General features: G+C 34.4%; 1 protein-coding gene and 1 long non-coding RNA gene across 3 annotated transcripts; one reads left to right on the top strand and one right to left on the bottom strand.

Moving 5' to 3' along the window:
* The first annotated feature begins 9,009 nt into the window (after positions 1-9,009).
* On the top strand, positions 9,010-11,359 carry LOC109012465. 2 transcript variants are annotated; one of them, XR_004798587.1, is made up of 5 exons: positions 9,010-9,334; positions 9,505-9,685; positions 9,773-10,034; positions 10,499-10,581; positions 11,266-11,359. It is a non-coding gene; the product is annotated as an uncharacterized LOC109012465 (long non-coding RNA). The 2 variants fall into 2 exon arrangements; XR_001999449.2 differs by having other exon boundaries at positions 9,010-9,426.
* LOC109012464 (probable beta-D-xylosidase 7) lies at positions 10,601-16,078 on the bottom strand. The gene is made up of 6 exons (XM_018994114.2): positions 15,472-16,078; positions 15,080-15,385; positions 14,146-14,315; positions 13,912-14,009; positions 12,053-12,817; positions 10,601-11,925 (listed from the first exon to the last, which is right to left on the bottom strand). Exons 1-6 carry the CDS (start codon positions 15,877-15,879, stop codon positions 11,345-11,347), a joined length of 2,328 nt encoding a protein of 775 aa, XP_018849659.1. The 5' UTR covers positions 15,880-16,078; the 3' UTR covers positions 10,601-11,344.
* Positions 16,079-17,418: the final 1,340 nt, after the last annotated feature.

Below are 17,418 nucleotides of genomic sequence, written 5' to 3'. Positions count from 1 at the left end.
ATCTGCCATTTTTCTAATTAGAAATATGTTTTAGGAATTGTTTTAAGGCTCATTATTTCTCATCCGAGTTTTTACAATAACTAGAAAATAATTAAGAGTAATGCTAGAAAATAATTATTTCTCATCTGAGTTATTTTAAAAAATAGTAGGATTTATTATTAAAAAATTAATTTTTTTTATATAAATATTTTATTTATTCATTTTTTTAAAAAGAGTGCGCAACACTTATATATTTTATAACTGTAAATATTATTTCTTGATAATTAATGTTGAAAAATAACAATAGCATGTAATCACTACAGAGGATAAATAAATAAATAAAAATAAGAGAGAGAAGAAAAGAAAAACGGATGCAAGACAAAAATAAAAAAAAATAAAAAAGACAAAAATCCAATCGACAGAATGGGCCTCCAACACATAGCACAATACACTATATATTACATATTAGATTCTCTAATATTGTAAACATTATAGTAAATATTAAAAAAGCAATAAACACTAATCTAGTGGAACTGCTGCTTCCTTTTAATTTTTGAGAATCAATATATATATATATATAAGGAGTAATTCTACATATAATCGTAAAATGCATAAATATCGCATAATCACTTTAAAAAAGAGTGGAGTTTATTATTAAAAAATTAATTTTTTTATATAGATCTCATGTTTTATTTATTTTTTTCAAAGTAATTATATGACGGTTGCATAATTTACGATTGTAAATATATTTTCTCATATATAAATATTTTATTATCAAGTTGGTATATAGAACATATCTAATAAACTGTTGACATGATATATTTTAATTTTAAATGTTATAATTCAAGTCTTATAATTTAAATAATATAGGTGATATACTTTATCACCAGCTTGATAATATAATATCTTATATAAATAACCCCGTCACATCTCCATATGCCATAACACGAAGATCAAGATGCTCCCATAACAAAGCTCAAGGCCATAAAACCACAAAATAAACTATGTAGAAAAAAATTAATAAATGAAATCAGATAGGATATAAGAAAAAGCAGCCATGATGATTATGATAATCTTGGTAAAGCGAGCATCAAGTCGAGATATGGATTAAGTAAGTTTATTGCAGTAGAACTCCAGGGAGAATGGCCGGATACGTTTCAGGCTTGTTGTACTAGTTGGTTTAAGGATTCTGACCAAATCAGCCTTTAAAAACATGTATCTTTTGACAACTTTTGTCAAGTTGGAAACTGGGAAGTGAACTAAGGGGATGCTTAAAGGGCATAAAGCAAAATGAAGTACATAGTGTAAATCATAAGATGTGCATATAGAAATTAAGCCAAAAAAGAAAATCTCCAAAATTCTACATGATTTTTTATGAGCAAAATGAACTTGACAAGCAAACATAGAAGCACATTAGAGGTAACCAATGAACTAGAGCATATCTAATAAGAGAACCGCTTCTAAGCAGTCAGGCTGTAAATCGTACAAAAGCAGCCATCTATTCAATTGTTGCCACGTAAAGAAATACAATGTAATTTGAATAGGCTCCACCACAAATAATCAAGAGGAAATACATTGTGATTTCATAGCCTTCTCTTCTATCTTCCTCTTCAAGTCTGCCCCTCTCTTCCGTCTGTTTGCACCGCCCCAATCACAGTCCGACGTTGACGCGACATAGCCTTCATTTCTTCTGTCTTCCTCTTCCCCGCTGCCCCTCTCTTCCGTCTCTTTGCACCGCCCCTCTCTTCCTCGCTGCCTCTCTTTGCACCGCCCCAATCTCAATCCCTCTCTGCCCCTCTCTTCTTCTTAGAACTTTTATCAAACACATAAAATGCAAAAAAACAATATTTATGTGGCTTCCATCGTGTGATTTCTTTCTTATTCACCAGTTTACATTCCAAGCAGACATATTTACATTCCAACCATTTTACATTCTAATAAAAAACAGAAAGGTCTCTAACGAAAAATACCAACAGAAATGTCTCCTTTCACATCGTAATCTGATACTCATATTCAAATTTAGGGTTTTCTATAGCAATGGTGAAAGGGCATATAAGAGAGGAATTCGAGGGCTACGTCTTCAAGGGGTTGAGCTTTATCGCCAGTGCGAAGGGGGCTGAGACACGACGCCGATGCCAATGCCGATGCCAGGAGGGGCTGAGTTTTATCGTCGGTGCGAAGGAGGCTGAGACGCAACTCCGACGCCGATGCGAGGGGTTGAGCCTCGATAAGGGGTTGAGATCTCGAGGAGGGTTGAAGTTGTTCGAGGGGGCTAAGCTTCGAGGGGGTGCGAGGGGGGTAAGGGGCTGGGTGTTGAAATCGTGAAGGGGCAAAGTTGTTTCTAATGTGGTGCAGATTCATGGTAACTGTGGTGGAAGTAATAGGTGTCACTTAACTATTGACAGGTTGTTATTTGGTTAATATTAGCCCAACCGGTGCTAAGGAATTCTCATCTAATAATCAACGATATTCAAGTTAATAGCTAAGCACACAAGTGGCCATGAAAACAACAAACTAGGAACAAATAAAGAGGAAGAAACGACGTGTAAATTGCAATATTATGAAATTAGAAATCTAAATGAGTTCAAACAGATTGAGACCCATGTAACTATTGATAAGCAACAATCTCTCTTGCCAAAAATTAGTAATAAAAAATCCACTTTTAGAGGTCCATGTGTGACTGAAAGTGAAGAAAATGAAAATATTTTAGAGTTTAGCCTATCAAAGCCAAAAAAGTAAACAAATTGGGGATAGTAATCGGTACTTGTTTAAGAAATCAGCATAACGAGTTGATTGGAGGCTTCGACGAAGACAGATACAACAACAAAGGATGGTTCTAGCTCGAGAGGATAGGGTTAGTTTTCTGTTGAATGTTATGCATCAAAATGAGAGAGATGAGGCTTATGTTGATAAAAAAAAAAAATGTTATTTTGGTCAAAATATCAAAACAACGCCATTTTGTTTAAAGATGATTTTTTAAAAGATAAAAGTTATGAATAGCAAGTATCTGCTACCCTTGTAGTACTATTTGCCTTTTATGACGATAAATTGAGGTTGCTATCTGCCTTTGGATGGATGGCCGCTAGCCCTGCTCCCTGCTCTTTACTCCTGCATGGGCGGGGGAAGGGAGCCCAACTCCTATGGGCTGGTGTCCTGTTTGGATGCCGGGGGAAAATTGGCTCCTAGGGTCATCTACCCACAGCCCACGGCAGAAAGAGCTTCCACACAGAGAGAAATATTTGAGACTGCAGGACTAGGTGCGATGGTGAAAGAGAGAGAGACTGCGATGGACAATGACCGAACATGGCTAGGGGCAACAACGACTATGGGGCAAAATAGAGAGAGAGAGAGAGAGAGAGAGAGAGAGAGAGAGAGAGAGAGAGAGAGAGGGGGAGGGGGAGTTTGCCCAGGCCCCGCTCCTGGCACCCAAATCTATGCGGGCTTCCGCCCACACGCCAATTATGTGTGGGAGGGTGCCTTTGACCGTCTTAGGCAGGGACCAAACCAGGAGGCGGGCTAGATGTAGTTTCTCTTCCTTTGTTTCACCCTATAGTCGACGTTTGTTAGTCTCTCTTCCTCTGTTTCAAACAGACAATTATCTCTTCCTCAATTTTGACCGCAATATATCCTTCCTCCTAACCCTAGGATAGATAGTGGATTCTGTTATTCGTTTGAACAAGATAATTGTCTGCATATATCTAGATATGCAGATTTCATATTAAGTCAAAACAATCTAACCCTAATGAACAATCTTATCTAGGGTAGAAATTTTGATATCCCATACTCTATCTAGATATGCAAATTTCATTTTAAGTCGAAACAATCTAACCCTAATGAACAATCTTATCTAGGGTAGAAATTTTGATATCCCATACTCAGGGAGTATAAGTGATGAATGAGATTCTACATTGTTTGGAGATGGAGAAGTTTTTATTCTTTGTAATGATTCTAGGGAGCTCCAATTCTACCATTGATTAGCCATTTTGGACTATGAACCAGATGTAGTTTGGGCATTCCATAGAGTATTGCAAATGGTATCAAGTCAATCTAAACTAGAATTGTAGGACTTGAGCCATGCCACTCATGATGGAATGACCCAACAAGGACATTAATAAACATTTAAGACATCTAAAATATTTGCAAGGAAGAAGTTTTTTCTCTTTATAATGATTCCCATGAGTTCTAATTATACAATTGACTAATTTTTTTGAAGTATGACCTAGATGTGGCTTTAACCTTCCTTGAAAAGTAAAATGGCCATGTTACTACTATTACATGACTATCTAATAAAATATTAATTTTTATACAAATTTTTTGCCTTGTACTCCATCAACACATTCTACCGATGATTCTTACCGAATAAATTTTTATTTTTTATTTTTTAACTTAATGATTAAGTAAGTGTTTTTAAATGATGTTGTGAATTTTTTTAAAAAGATGTTTAAAGAGATTAAAAACATAGATGAAAAAGAAAGAAAGTAAAATAGCATTCTCAGTGGGCAATGTCGGGAGGTACTCTTGGTGGCTCTAGCAAAGAGTGCCTCCTGACACTACCCCTTTATTAGAAGTTGTGAAATAGTTATAAGTGTATCACTTATCTAAAAAATAATGAGGGCTGGTCTTTCCAACTATAGCATTAAGGTGAAACAAGATTAACAAGGAGATGGAAATGCTAGTTACTCTACAAGAGAATCCGAAGCATTTCACCATACCGTGTATAGTAGAGTTTGTACAAATATAAATACTCACAAGAGGCGTAAATAGGGTTGTAAGTGCTCATTTGAACACTTAGAATATCTAATAATTCATATGAATAGAAGAAATAGTTTGTAAATAATACGAAATTCTTTGAGTTAATATTTTTTATTAGATTTTAAGAAATGAAAGAGAAAATGTATAATAAAACTATTATAAAGTTAAAATATTATTTGAATATAATTTTTAATATTATTTTTATTTTGAAAATTGAAAAAGTTGTATTATTTTTGTATTTTATTTAAAAGTATGAAAAAGTTGTAATGATTAGGTAAAAAAAAATGAAGGATTTGAAATTGAAAATTTTTTATATTTAAACAATGTTTGGAAATAAAATAAAAATAAAAATATTGGCATACACAAACAAGACCTTAGAGGATAGAACATAGAGGTAGGGTTTCAAGTATGACTTTTCTGAAAAAGTCTTATTTCAAGTGATTTTGTGCACCCATGCACACCGAAGATGACATAAAATGGGGGTTAATGAAACGGTGTGCATGAGTGAGGTGGGAGACGAAAGTTGCTATTTTGAAAAGCCTGAAAAGTTGTTGTTTTGAAGTTGATAGTGATTAGATTAGTTTTCTTTTTCTTTTTTCTTTCTCATCAACTAAACAACTTTGATTCCTATAAATTCTCTGGGTATATAAATTCTCTTTGAAATGATCCCTGCACTAAAGTTTTGGTTAGAAATTTGATAGAAATTTGAGGAGGAGACCAAGGAAGATGAAGAATGGCCATGGAATGAGGGAAGAATGGCCATAAATTTTCAATTATTTGATCTCGAAACTAAGGTGCTCGAACAAGAGGGAGATGGAGAGATGTCGGTGGCATGGGGGTTAGAAATCTGGACGGAGACAATAATGGGATCACCGGGCCTGTACACTTCTTTGTCGGTTTGGAGCTTCAGAGTGGGTTGGATTTTGGAATTGGAGGAAGCGTTGGGAACCATGGCGATGACACATTCCCTCATTTTCTTTCTTATGTTTTGATAATTCACTTGTGGTGGTTTTTGAAGTGGAGCATCAAAATGAAATCACAGAGGAAAATGCTTTGTGACAATACTCCTCGACTTCGTCCTTCTTCTTTGTCTTTCTTCTTCTTGTTCTTTCTCTTCTCTTCATTTTTAAAAAAAAAAAAATGGCATATGACAGTCAATCCACTTCAGCATTTGGTATGCAATTGGTGCCTTAAACTGCCTGTACCTAGCAGAACTGTTTCTCAATTATAGATTTTGAACTTTTGATGCTACTATCAAGGCCGCTAGGGTTGGATAAGTAGACAAGACATCTTTAATAAACATTTTTCTGACCAAGAGTGGAAGTTTTGGACTTGGAGCCCTTTATAGATAGCTACTATTAAGGGGTAGTCTTCTTTGATAGGTAGTAGGTACATCATAGTTAATTTTTAAGGTGCTTTGGAGGAGGAACAATCTAGACATGGTCTTCCACTATAGGGAGAGGGTTTGCCACATTGAAGTGCTCTTAGATAGACAAGCACACATTACAATCAAGACTAGCACATATTAATAATCTATGAAATTTTAAACAGTAATGTTAGATACAATTATGGAGTGCCCAAGCGTCGAGTAATTTTTTTAAAAAAGAGTAAAATCTACTATTAAATTTTTTTTTTCTTGAGAATCTCGTATTTACTAATTTTTTTTTAAAGGGACTGTTCAGTACTTGAACATTTCATAATTGCAAATATCATTTCTCAATATCAAATTACAATTACAATCAAGACTAGCACAAATTAACAATGCAATTATAACTTAATCATTCATCCTAAGTTCATATAACATATGATTGTTAAAAGTAATGAAGGAAGAAAGAACAAAATGTAAATATTTAAATTCATTATTGTTAAAATATTAAATGGGATGTAAAGTGTTTTGAAAAGTGTATTGCTGATATAAAAAAACAGCCATCTAAGCAAAACGTTGGTTAATCAAACATGAATGTTAAGTTCAATTTACGAATTTGACTTACATTTACTAAACAATTTATGGATGTGTTATGTTCTGCAAATGAATAGACAAGATCGATTAGAGAACCACTTCTCGACACCCTAAATACATTATTGATATGAAAATTTTCCACATCTATTGGTACACAAAAGTATTTATATTTTATTTTTTTAAAATTATAATAAGTCTGACAATAATTGATATATTTACAACTTGTATTTAAGTGGGATTTGCTTAAAAAAAAAGAAGAAGCGGGATTTGATCGATCTAGCCATTTAGGCGAACAACTAAATAATTTAAGTTCGTCACTTGCCAGTTTCTTTTTTCTGCCCAACATATTACTAGAAGAGGTTAGGATTTAGAGATGAATTGAAATGATTTGTGAATAGTATAATAAAAGTTGAATTACTTATTATATTTTGTGTGAAAATTTAGAAAAGTTGTTTTAAAATTTGAAAAAGTTAAATTGTTTATTATATTTTATATGTGAATTTTAAAAAGTTGTAATAATGAGATGAGATGAGTTGAGGTGAGGTGAATTTTGAATCCAAACCTTTCCTAAGCCTTATAATAATGAAAAAGAATAAGGGTTCGTCTGGATAGTGAGATGAGATAAGATGATTTTATATGAATTGAATAAAATATTATTGAAATATTATTTTTTTAATATTATTATTATTTTAAGATATGAAAAAGTTGAATTGTTTATTATATTTTGTACGAAAATTTGAAAAAATTGTAACGATGAGATAAGATGGATTGAAAGTGTTTTTATATCCAAACAGGACCTAAGAGCCTTGTTTGTCAATACAACTGACAACCATACTCAAGGATTCTGAAATAATTTATTTTCAAACATTATTTAAATATGAATATTTTTTAATTTCAAATTTTTAAATTTTTTATTTAATCATTATTTAATCATTACAATTTTATGAAACTTTTAAATAAAACATAAAAAATAATATTCATTTTTTAAATTTTAAAATAAAAATAATATTAAAAATTATAACTTTATAATATTTTATTCAAATTTTTCTCTATCATTTTTTAAAATTTAATAAAATATTCTAACTCAAATTATTTTATTACTATTTATAAATATATTATTCTAATTATTCAAAAAAGACTTAAGGCCCTATTTAGATAATAAGATGCGATGAGATAAAATAAAATAGTTTTACATGAGTTGAATAAAATATTGTTAAAATATTATTTTTTAATATTATTATTATTTTAAAATTTTAAAAATTTTAAAAAATTTAATTATTTATTATATTTTATATAAAAATTTTAAAAAATTATAATGATAAAATAAAATATCGTTTCGATATTCAAACGGAAACCTCGTTTGTATTCGTAACCTATCTCAACCCACCTCAACTCATTTAATCTCATCATTACAACTTTCTCAAATTCTTATATAAAATATAATAAACAATTCAATTTTTTTAAATTTCAAAATAATTTTCCTAAATTTCTATATAAAATGTAATAAATTATTCAATTTTTATTCTACTATTCACAAACTATTCATAAACTATCTCAACTCATCTCTGAATCCAAATCACTCAATGTTTCAAGATTTTTTTTTTTTAGGTCATAAGTAAGTAATTAGAGCATTGGTAGTGGCTTCTCTATCTTCATCTTCATTTTCAAATTTAAAGAATATGTCTTTAAATTCATCTACATTAACTTATGCATCTCTAAATTTTTGCATAGCTATAAATAGTACTTCTTCAAATTTGAAGAAGCACTATTCATTCTTCAAACATTAGTTTACTATTTTTTTTCTCTCTCCTACCCTTAAAATCAACTTTGTAGAATTTATATTAAGATGATTTTGATACATAAAATTTGTATTAAGTTGATAATACAAAGTGGATGTTAATTGTAAAATATATATAAAAAAATAATTTTAGGAAACAAATAAAAAATAAAAAAAATAATAATATTTTATTATTATTTAGTTCAAAGATGCATAAACTAATATGAGAGTTTTTTTTCATATGTAAAATTATTCTTTAAAAATAATAATTTTACATATAAAAATGCATAAACTACTACCGATGCTCTTACAGGATGTTTGGATTCGAAGATGACTTGAGATGACTTGAGATGAGCTGAGATGGATTGTGAATAGTAATGAGATGAGTTGTGAATAGTAGTGAGATTTATGAGTTAAAGTTGCTGAATAGTAATGAATAGTAGTGAGATGAATTGAGATGAGCTGAGATGACTTACGAATCCAAACAAGCCCAGTCGACACGGAGGAAGCAAAAGTCACAAAATACTGGTATGGTTGTTGCTCGCAGTGTGGCTTATCGTAGAATAGGCCCTCGAAGAGCATATTCCCTTTGATTTCCAATTTTTGAATCTGTCAGCAGCAATGGCGGTCTCGTGGAGGCCAACTTTGCCTCTGATTCTGTATAGGAGCCTGGTTGTGGATTTTTCTGTACCTACCTTCTTTATAAATATTCCTCCACTAGAAGTATAGGGTTTATCGATAAAATTGATACCGTCCAGTTCTAAAATCAAATCTTCGCTCTCATCGTTTACGAAGAGTGGATCACGATTCCTTCGTGCAAAGTTCAACAAGCCACCGAAATTGAAGACGACCCGGAGGACTTGAAGGTGATGATAGGCGCCAATTTGCTCTTGCTGGGTTCAGAAGCTGCATTTCTCAACTTTTATTTCAGAGACTATTACATGTCAAATCCTTTCGGGTAATACCCTCGGCGATAAGACTTGGAATGGTCTCTGATTTTTTTTTGAAAGTAAAATTGATTTTTTTGATGATGCAGTCGAAGCCCGATACGCTGCTAGTCTTGGGAGATGTTTCTGTAAAAGGTTCTGAGTTGACGAGAACTCAATATGTATCTGTGCTCCATCAGTTTCACGGACTGTTAGGCCCATTTCTTAGACCTTGGACAATGCAGCGCGTTGAATGTGAAATCGTTCAAATGGGTTGCTGGCAACTTCCCGGTATTGGACTCGGCCGGTTGTGGTGCCTTTGAAATCATTAAAATCAGGCTTCATCTCGCTTAATTCTGTGGCTTTACTTTGTGGCAGGAATAATCTCCGGTTTGGCGTTGAGAAAGTAATACAGAGAGAAAGTGTGGATTTATAAATGGAAGCGGAAGGCACTACTGATGCAATGAATGAGTTTGGGGAAATCAGACAGACAGTCCATAACTTTGGTTAGAAAGCAAATACTATTTTATCTGGGTCTGGTCCTGTTCTCCTACTTCACTTCCCTTTACACAGGACAACAGGTGGCAGCTGTAGTGGGGTTCATGCTTTTACGAGTGAGTTCCATTACGCTGGATGGCAGGTTGGTGAAACTCTTTTTTTCACATTGGATTATCGTTTATCATGGGAGTTTGGTGGGAAGAATTTATGATCGTGTTTATGTAATCAGCCTGTTTATGAATCTCTTTGGAAATTTCCCTTTCAGTTTGGTGTTAAGCTTAGAGCTGGATGTCGAACGCACTCTCTTATGGTTTAGTAACAAGAACTAAGACTGTTGTCCACTTTATTTCATTGATCATTATCACCTCTAAAAGAACTCAAGTTGTAGAGGATGGTGGGAAGTGATTTTCCATTATAGACAGGAACGCAACCGTACCTATATGAAATGATTTACATTACTTTCGTATCCGTGCTCATTTTTTCAGCAGAAGTAGTGATATTGTGACATGCGTTTGCTGTGGTATTCATTTACTGTGTCCTTCACTTGGTTGCAAGCACTTATACCAGTAGAAGTTCTCTTTACTTTATTCTTAATTTTGTCTCCAGGGGGCTTGTGGGGATTGGGCCATACAAGTTATCACTCTCCCACCAAATGTTACCGAATACATTTTTCAGGCTCTTAAACCAAGGTAACTACATGCTGTTTTAATTTTAGGTATATGCCCTTAATTCATAAGGGGAGTATTTGCCAACTCTCATTCTTTCTCATATCCATCTTTTTGTGGAGGAAAATGATAAACATACAACTAGTCTATAATTATTTTACAACTCTATTTAAAATGAAGGATAAACCTATATTCAGTATCCATGCCTACCACTTGCCCCTTACGTGGGGCAAATGTCCATCCAACACCACCTTTGAAGTTGGTAATTATTATTAGTTCCTATCACACTTCCAACTCACAGAATTCCCTAGTGTTAATGTTAATTTGTTGGCTTATTCTAACGGCAAAACTTGGTCCAATTGGATTGTAATTAGTTTGGTTAGATATGTTCGGAATCTTTCAATTGTGGTATTTACTAAGGTTACTGTACTAGCCATGACCTGGAATGCAAAGAATAGCCCCTCCATTTCAACTGTCAATTTCAGAAAGTTTGAGGGCTTCAAGATGATGACCAAAACCTTTTCTCATCATGTAAATTGTTGCAAATCATTTTAGCAGTGCTTTTTCGTGCTGATTGCATATACTTAGAGCACCTGCACAATACAAAATGAAATGGACTTTTGCCTTTTGCTTAAGGCAATACTGAATCAAATCAGATGAAATTCCTTATAATTTGTATCTGCATCTCATTCAGTTTGAGTTTTTCAGGTTCAGTTTCAAGCAAAGAACTGAAATGGCTACAACTTAGTGTTACAGCAGTTATTGATCATAAGCGGGTACCTCAATTTCAAACGGAGATGGAAACCGGGTACTCTTCATCACCTACAACCAAGAAATGTAGTCCTGGCTCAATCACCATCAAGCCAACTTCATTGGCTCTGGAAAGGTGTTCACAGGGACTTAACACAAATCCAACTTCAGCACTTTCCCCAGCATTTAGCTTTACACTCTGGAAACCAACCAGCTGTTTAACTGGACTCCCATTGCTAGGTTTTTTCTTCCTTGTAAATAGCAATACCGGATGCTTTCCAGCCATCTTTCCATTATTTTTTATGCCAATGGTGACCAAGAACTTCTTCCTCTCACAGAGTTCCTCCCCCAGCTCTGAAACCAACTTGGCTTCTGGTGTCTGTGTAGCCTTTGATGGTTGATTCAACTGGAAATGAAACTTCCTTTGTCTATCAGACGAGAAGTTGTAAGCATAGTTTGAGTAGCTGAGGCCATAACCGAACTCAAACACCTTTTCACCTTTGTAGAAACGGTATGTACGCCCAGGATAGCCTGATGATGGTTCTGACCTCATCCTCATGTCTGTCATTGGTATTTTTACGAACTCTTCAGGATACCATGTCACTGGCAATCTTCCTCCTGCATGCAAAAATGAAGTATAATATTATCAAACCTGTGCTTAAACGAAATAAACAGTTCCTGTTGTCTCTCTCTCTCAATCTTTTAGTTGCAAAATTTATTTATGATCCAAGTGTAAATTGCCCACCTGGGTTATGGTCACCGAAGATAATTTCTGCAAGAGCAGTTCCTCCAGACTCGCCTGGATAACCAGCCCACAAGATGCTTCCAATTTTTTTGTCACGCTTGGCTGAAGATATATCAACTGGACCTCCAGAAAGAAGAACCAGAACAACAGGTTTCTTGGCTGCTCTTGCAACACTGGTGATAAGTTCCTGTTGTTTTCCAGGAAGCACTAAATGCAAACGATCATGGGACTCCCTCTCTTGAGTTTGGTCCAGTCCCATAATCAAAACCACATAATTCACCCCCTTGGCTATTTTGACTGCTTCTTCAATTGCAGCTGAAGAACAGTTCACTGCATTGCAACCCGGGTGGTGGATTACGTTTTTGACGTATCTCTGCAATCCTTCCAGCGGGGTAACAGATTTGCATGGAATGCCTGCATAGTTTCCCAGAAGTGTTTTAGAAGAATCTGCATTGGGGCCTATTACAGCAAGGGACAAGGTTGTTGTTTGTGACAGTGGGAGCAGTCTGTCAGAGTTCTTTAACAGGACAATGCCATTTCGAGCGGCTTCAAGGGCTAGATCCTGGTGCTCTATGCTACAAACTTTGTCTGGACCGATGTTGCCAAAAGGCTGCTGAACTGGATTGCCATCAAACAATCCTAGCCTCATTCTGACAGAGAAAATGTTGTGAAGCGCTCTGTCTATTTCAGATACACGTAATTTTTTCTGCTCTACAGCTTTCTTAGTGTGATTCTGCAAGTAGGATCCACAATCCACATCCATACCTGAAAATAATGTTCACAGTACAGACGGGCAACCGTTCAAAATTGACTACTTCACAGTGTCTGTTTTTTTATTTGTTGAGAAATACTTGTTACATATAGATATTTACATAATATTTTAAATTTACTTTACAATAAAAAAATTTACAATATATTACGTTAAGCCAGTCAGATTATAAATAGATCTAATAATTTATTTATCTATTTATTGCTTTTCTTGGCTGGTCTAATGGTATTTGAGTGCAATATAATTCCTATCAAATTTTAGAATGAAACTAAATCCATCTGAAATAAACTTGTAGACCCAGGCATTCTTTGTGCAACAATGTATTCTGGTATTCTTAGATATATTCTTATCAAACATCTTTCAAATACAAAATATTTTTTTGAGTATAAATATTCATTACATAATAATACCAATCTTCACTAATACACAGTCTATTAGGTGGTACTACCATATAATAATAGAATAATAAAATTAAGCTTTTTATTATATGATAATATCAGCAAGAAAAATTGTTCCTATCATCACTCAAAACTAGAAAGTCCATCTAAAGGGGCTGCTGCTGGGAGTCTAAGATGGACTAACAGTGACGGCCACTTGATGATTATTGACTCTAGAATCAAAGGCAATTACCCCGTGTAAGTGGGGCCATGCAATTAATAATTATGGTCCAAATTCAAGGCCGAAGACCGAGAGGTACAGACAAATTCGAGGAGAAAACATCTCATTACATTTTATTATATTTTAATTTTTTTTAATTTTTATATAAAATATAATAAATAATTTAATTTTTTTAATTTTTAAAATAATATTTTAATAATATTTTATACAATTTTTAAATTTTATCTTATCTCATTATTTAAACGATACCTAAAATCTAAAGAAATTGCACCCAAATCTCTAAAATAAAGGTATTGGATTCGACCCCTACTCTATAAAAAAAAAAAAAAAAACTTACCGACAAAGAAGTTGAGAATAAAGAGACGAATAATATGTGCAGGAAATAGCATAAATTATACTTTCAAATATATTAATATTTTTCAAAGGAAACTAAACAGGAAGAACAATAATGGGGTTCCCACATGTACAGTACCAGCTTTGAGGACATCTACAACTGCATCTTCTGGTGTTTTAGCATATCCTTGATTTTCATAGATGATAGAGACCGCATCACAATCTGAGGTGATATATCTGATCATTTCCAACAGAAAAAGAAAAAGAAAAAGCAATTTTTAGTCTGCAAAAAGCATGTATAATGTCACCTTTCACAAGAAAGCTGTAATGGTTTATGCATATAAATAATGTTTTTTTTTTTTTTTTACTTTACCCCTGGAAACCCCATTTTCCTCTAGCAGTTTTGGATAAAAGATTATAATCTGCACAGCTTGGGACCCCATTGACACGGTTGTAAGCACACATTATCCCACTGGCTCGACCTTCTTGTATGCAACTCTCAAATGGAGGTTGATATGTGTCTGCTAAGTCTTGTTGCGTGACCTGAAAGGTATAAAAGACGATGATGACATGATAGAAATTTAATCTGTAAAATTATATTTTATAAATTAAATTCTAACATTGGTTTGTAAATCAAATAACGTTCAGCAGATTCACTCTTTAAACTTTCTTGAACAGTAAGAAAAGGGGGAGTGTTGGTGGGAATTAATTAAATTCCTTTCATCAATAAATATTATTTTGAAGACGACAGTTACAGAGAAATTAATTAATTTTCTTGTTGGTGGACTTGTCTCCTTTCAATACTCAGCAAAATTGACCATAGCTTTACCAAGATCAGAAGTTTTGTTTAATAAGATCAAGAGTAAGTCCTAAGCATCGTGTTCTTCCTCCAAAATGATCTCTTATAGATCAGAAGTCTCTTTTAAATTGAAAGACACATTTAATCTGAAATTGGCTTCTATATATTTCCTAACTGAAAAGAAAAAATCATTGCTGTAATCAACTGAGCATTGGAGACCCATAAATAAATACAAAAAAGTGATATGAAACCAAGACACACCAGAATCCCAAAAAAGAAAAAAGGAAAAAATGGCCCAGTCCACTAGCTTGACTTATTAGCCTTATATGATATATCTCTGAAAAATGCAGTACTCGAAACAAGGAGGAATCTTTGAATTATATTTATTTATTATGTTCCAAAGAGGCAAAATAAATAAATAAATCATAAAAGAAAGGAAACAAAAACTGAAAACATGAGTTCCTGTAAATTAAATTAAATATGAGGGACTTTGAAGTTGGAGATTTACACGAGCATCGAAAACAAATCGGTTCACGCCCTTCCAGTCGTCCAAATCGTAAGCTGTAAAATGCTTGCAGCAAGCCGAAGCTTGAAGATGATGCCCGTCCTCGAGCTTCCCACCCTCGTAGGAATCTCCCTGAACGCCTCTCACATATGCCACTGCATATTTTCCTGTGACTAACGGATCCTCTCCAGGTGTTTCTTGCCCTCTCCCCCATCTTGGGTCCCTGAATATATTTATGTTTGGAGCCCAAAACGTCATGCCCTTTGCTTGCCCAGCATTGTACACTGCTCTGGCTTCTGTCCCAATCGCCTTAGATTCCAAATATCCACAGATAATGATCAAAAAACATTGTCGGTAATTAATTGTATAAGTGCATGACGAGAACTCAGACTCACCTGGCCGATGCGATACCAGAGATGGGCATCGAAGGAAGCGGCAGTAAGAATGACTTGAGGGAAGCTTGTGGCAGCCGGGATTGTGCCATTGAAAGTGATGCCGAGTCCGGCGTTGGCGACCCCGTGTAAAGCCTCGGACCACCACTCGTAGCCGGGGATGCCGAGCCGGGGGATCGGAGGCGCCGAGTTAACGAGCTGAGAGATTTTCTCATCCAATGTGAGGCGGGAGACAAGGTCCCGGACTCTTTCTGTGATGGGTAGTGAGGTTTTGCAGAAAGTATAGGACTTCGTTGATGGGTTGGACGAATCACAGGAAAACGGAGGCTGAGTTGATTCGCCACGATGAACGAGCAGTAGAAGAAGGAAGAGAGGGGTTATGAAGGAGATCAGGCTTTGAAGAGACCCCATTCTGTGTAGGTTGGTTTGCTGAGATGAAGAAATGAACGCAGAAGAGGGACCAAAGTTATAGCTGCAAAGGTCAGTGATAAAGTAGAGTGAGCGAGGTTGATCGTTGAGGTTTAGGTTGAGCGACAAAGTTGTCCTATTGCCTTTGATTATACATGTTGTATGCTCTACGACAAAGCTGTCCCACGGCACCTGGAACTGAAATATAGGGGGTGCAATCGATTTGGTCTGTTTTAAAACAAAATTTAGATGGAATTGGTGTGTACCAGTTTTTTATTTTTTAAAATCAATTAGGTACTGGTTATTTTTTTAAATCGTTATCTCGATTTTACCAATTTCAGTATGGTTGGGTTTGGTTTTTCAGTTTAATAGTAATATTAGGGTATACAATATTACTATTAAAAGAAATATGTTAATAATTTATTAGACTATAAAATATTGTTAATATATATTTTATATTTAAAACATATGATCAAATAAATTATTATGTTTAAGATTAAAATTTTATATTATAAATTATAATAACCTTATAAATAATTATAATTTATATTATTATATATTATATAAAAATTATTATATATAAAAATTATATACGATATTAAAAAAATTAATTTAAAAATATAATATAGTGAACCAGTCCTGTTCGATCCTATAAAGCATAAAACTAGGACTGGATTGGTATCGACTGGTTTTGGAACTAAGGGAACGGGTCCAAAACCAGACTGGTTCCACCGGTTCGGGCCGGGTTCCCAATTAATTTTTACACCCTAACTGAAATATACAAATTAAACTTTACTTGAGAAACATTCAAAAGCATGGATTAGTGACTTTGAAACCCTCGGGCCACGACACATAAAATAAAAGAGAAATGCTACTATTGGCTGTGCTGTCACGTGATTTATTAAAAAAAATTAAAAACACAAACATACAAGGTGTTGGGTGGTCTTGGACTTCTCTCAACCTCAAAAGTTAGCTCAATATGTGATACTTTCTCTACACTTATAAACTGACTACTAGCCCCTTCCACAACCGATGTGGGACAACTCCAACAATGAGCAACGACAACCTGTTTCTCCCACAAATTGTTGGACATGAAATTGTTGGTAATAATGGGTTCTGATATCAGTGTTGGGTGTTCTTGGGCCTCTCTCAACCTCAAAAGCTAGCTCAAGATGTGAGGCTTTTCCTCACACTTATAAACTGACCACTAGCCCCTTCCACAACAGATGTGAGACAACTCCAACAATCTCTCCCTCACAAATCGGGCCCTGAGTCGGAGTAGTGACAACTCGTTTCTCTCATAAACTGTTGGGTCTGAGACTGTTGGTAAATCTGGGCTTTGATACCAGTGTTGAGTGGTCTTAGGTCTCTCTCAACCTCAAAAGCTAGCTCAAGAGGTGAGGATTTTCCTCACACCTATAAACTGACTACCAGCTCTTTCCACAACTAATGTGTGACAACCCCAACACAAGGGATAGAGAAAATCTAGGGTTTTTGTATTTTTCTCTTTGTATTTTTGGATGTCATTTTATTTTGATATAT

This window comes from Juglans regia, chromosome 16, assembly GCF_001411555.2.
Source record: "Juglans regia cultivar Chandler chromosome 16, Walnut 2.0, whole genome shotgun sequence".
Taxonomy (NCBI): Eukaryota; Viridiplantae; Streptophyta; class Magnoliopsida; order Fagales; family Juglandaceae; genus Juglans; species Juglans regia.
This window is presented reverse-complemented; position numbering and strand designations above follow the sequence as displayed.

Excerpts from the sequence above, each read along its gene's own strand:
- LOC109012464 (XM_018994114.2), bottom strand. The coding sequence starts at position 15,879 with ATGGGGTCTCTTCAAAGCCTGATCTCCTTCATAACCCCTCTCTTCCTT. Across the intron at positions 14,316-15,079 it reads GATTTGTTTTCGATGCTCGT|GTCACGCAACAAGACTTAGC; the intron begins GTAAATCTCCAA and ends TATACCTTTCAG. Across the intron at positions 11,926-12,052 it reads CTTCGGTGACCATAACCCAG|GAGGAAGATTGCCAGTGACA; the intron begins GTGGGCAATTTA and ends TTTTGCATGCAG.